Source organism: Arachis ipaensis, chromosome B06 (genome assembly GCF_000816755.2).
Source record: "Arachis ipaensis cultivar K30076 chromosome B06, Araip1.1, whole genome shotgun sequence".
In the NCBI taxonomy this organism is placed as follows: Eukaryota; Viridiplantae; Streptophyta; class Magnoliopsida; order Fabales; family Fabaceae; genus Arachis; species Arachis ipaensis.
The window spans coordinates 19064905-19067822 of record NC_029790.2 but is presented as its reverse complement, the minus strand read 5'-3'; the positions used below and the strand labels follow the sequence as shown (position 1 = coordinate 19067822).

The following is a 2918-nucleotide window of genomic DNA, read 5'->3' as shown; positions in this document are numbered from 1 at the left end:
GAAATGTATGTTTAATATTATTTTAAAAGTAAACATATTTAAAAAAATAAAAAAAATGAATTTTATTGATATATTTTTTAATAAAAATAATCTTTTTAAAATATTTTTGTGTTTTGCGAACCGATATCCAATCCAATTCGCAAAGGTGCGAATCGAATCGGATCGGATTCAAGTTTAAAAATTACGGATATGAGATCCGTTGATTTTAATGCGGATCGGATCGAAATTTTGACCATATCTGATCCGATTTGATCCGCGTTCACGCTAGATATATAATCAAATTAATAAAATTACAATACCAGTGATGTGTTTAGTTGAAAGTAGCCAAAAAAATTGGTTTTGAGAAAGACAACCTAATTATTTCTATAAAAATATTTTAAAGTAAAAATAATAGTTATAAATATTTAAATAATACTTATAAATTCTCCAAGTAGTTGTTTGGTAGCTGAGCATTGAACACGCAGGGCGTATCAGCTTCTCTAACAAAACGGCACCCATCTCTCTCTCAATTATCCAAAATGGTTTCATTATTTTTGAATTGAATTCCTCCATGCCTGCAATGGTCATACTCTTGGTAGCCCTCGCCGTTCTGCTCCTCTTCTTCTCCTTCTCCAAGAAGCTATGGAGGGGCGTGGAAGACTGGTTCCACGTGTACCAGTTCTTGAAGGTCCCACAGCACAACCACACAACCTTGCAGGAGAATCATCTCTACAGAAAGGTCTCCCTCTACTTGCATTCTCTCCCTTCCATCGAAGACTCTGATTTCACAACACTCCTTACTGGCAAGAAGTATAACGACATCCTTCTCTGCCTCGGCCCCGACCAAACCATTCAGGACCGTTTTCTCGGAGCCACCGTCTTCTGGCACAACCAAACCGACGTCGACGACGGTGCTGATCAGAATCCCCAATTCAATCGCGCCAGAGCCTTCGTTCTCAAGATAAGAAAAGTGGACAAACGCCGAATCCTCCGCCCCTACCTTCAGCACATTCACGCCGTCGCCGACGATATTGAGCAGCAAGGGAACCGCGATCTGCGGCTATTCATGAACACCGCTGCCGCTGCACAGGGAAGAGGAAGGTGGAGATCAGTTCCTTTTACCCACCCCTGCACCTTTGAAACCCTTGCCATGGAGTCCGATCTCAAGAACCGGGTGAAATCCGACCTCGAATCGTTCCTCAGGGCGAAGCAGTACTACAACCGGCTTGGCCGAGTGTGGAAACGGAGCTTCCTCTTATACGGTCCTTCCGGAACCGGAAAATCGAGCTTCGTCGCTGCCATGGCCAATTTCCTTCGCTACGACGTGTATGACATCGACCTCTCCAAGGTTCCCAGCGATTCGGATCTGAAACTGCTCCTACTACAGACGACGCCGAAATCAGTGGTAGTGGTGGAGGACCTCGACCGGTTCCTGGCGGAGAAATCCACGGCGGTGAGCTCTTCAGGGATGCTGAACTTTATGGACGGAGTAGTGAGCTCGTGCTGTGGCGAGGAGAAGGTGATGGTGTTCACGATGAACAGCAAGGAACACGTGGATCCGAACCTTCTTCGGCCGGGTCGGGTCGACGTTCACATCCACTTTCCCTTGTGCGATTTCACGGCGTTCAAGACGATGGCGAATAACTACCTTGGAGTGAAGGAGCACAAGCTGTTCCCTCAGGTTCAAGAGATTTTCCAGAACGGCGCGAGTCTCAGCCCCGCCGAGATCGGCGAGTTGATGATCGCTAACCGAAACTCACCGAGTCGGGCCATCAAATCGGTGATCACCGCCTTACAAACGGACGGCGATGGGAGAGGGTCCGGGAGTCCGATCGTACGGCATACAGGGGAGGATGACGTGGACGAACCTGACGCTGTTATGTGTGGTGAGGGTCTCCACACGGTTAAGGATTTGCGTAAATTGTACGGCTTTTTCAGGTTGAAGAATACCAGAAGATCCCCCTCCTCCAACACCAGCTCAATGCCCAGCCCCTTGAGATGACACGTGTCACCACTGGTTTGCTTCGGCGAAGGATGCTCTTCTTTTTTTCTTATATAAGCCAGCTTAGCTTATACATTTATGATTTATTGATTGGATACATGATGGTGGATAGATATGCTCTCTTCAGTGGGATTGTCTCTCATGGGAATGTAAATAACTAGAAATAGATGGTTAATTGCATATATTAGGCAAAAGCAAACTATACATACACTGTATAGTTTTTTTCTCATTTTGGTGATTTGCGAATCTGCTTTTATTTAGGAGGAGTGTTAGGGCAAGTAATTTTTATGATTTATAGTTATCAAATAGTTATTTGATGATGATTTTAATGGTATAAGATTGATGTGAAATTTCATTCAATGGCTTACTTTTTTTTTTTTCTAATTACATGTTTGACTAAAATTGAACAAAGTTGTCGGTACATAGACTTTTCTTTTATTTATAGTTGAAATGTTTTCTTTCTTTGCCTTATTCTCTCTCTTTGAAATCATATTTTTTCTGTTTTCAGAAAATACATATCGCGTTTTACCATTCTATAAAGAGTCTTTTATGTATGTCAAATCATATTTATACGATGATGCTCAAGTCCTACAGAAATTAATTACTGTTATCTCACTCTCACGGGAATGTATTATATTGTGGTTTATCATTCCATAATATGCTCATAAATGATTATTTTGGTTCATTAATACATTTATATCTTCATCAACATTTACCGCACATTATATAATACGAAGTAGTGGGGTGCTCGAGCTTGACAATAAGTAAACAAATCTGTTGCCCCTTAGGTACTTAAAGACAGTCAAAAAGATTATTTTAAATATGGCCACTATGTTATACATTTGTATCTTCAATGGAAAGCTGTTACTAAAAAACTTAATTAAGTCTATTTTAAGATGGCGAGGAAAGTTAACTGACAAGGGAAAACAGACTTTTG

At 41.6% G+C, this 2918-nt stretch overlaps 1 protein-coding gene across 1 annotated transcript; it reads left to right on the top strand.

The window, feature by feature from the left end:
• On the top strand, window positions 317-2334 carry LOC107646103 (AAA-ATPase At2g46620). The gene has a single exon (XM_021104196.1). It carries the CDS (start codon window positions 551-553, stop codon window positions 1979-1981), a length of 1431 nt encoding a protein of 476 aa, XP_020959855.1. The 5' UTR covers window positions 317-550; the 3' UTR covers window positions 1982-2334.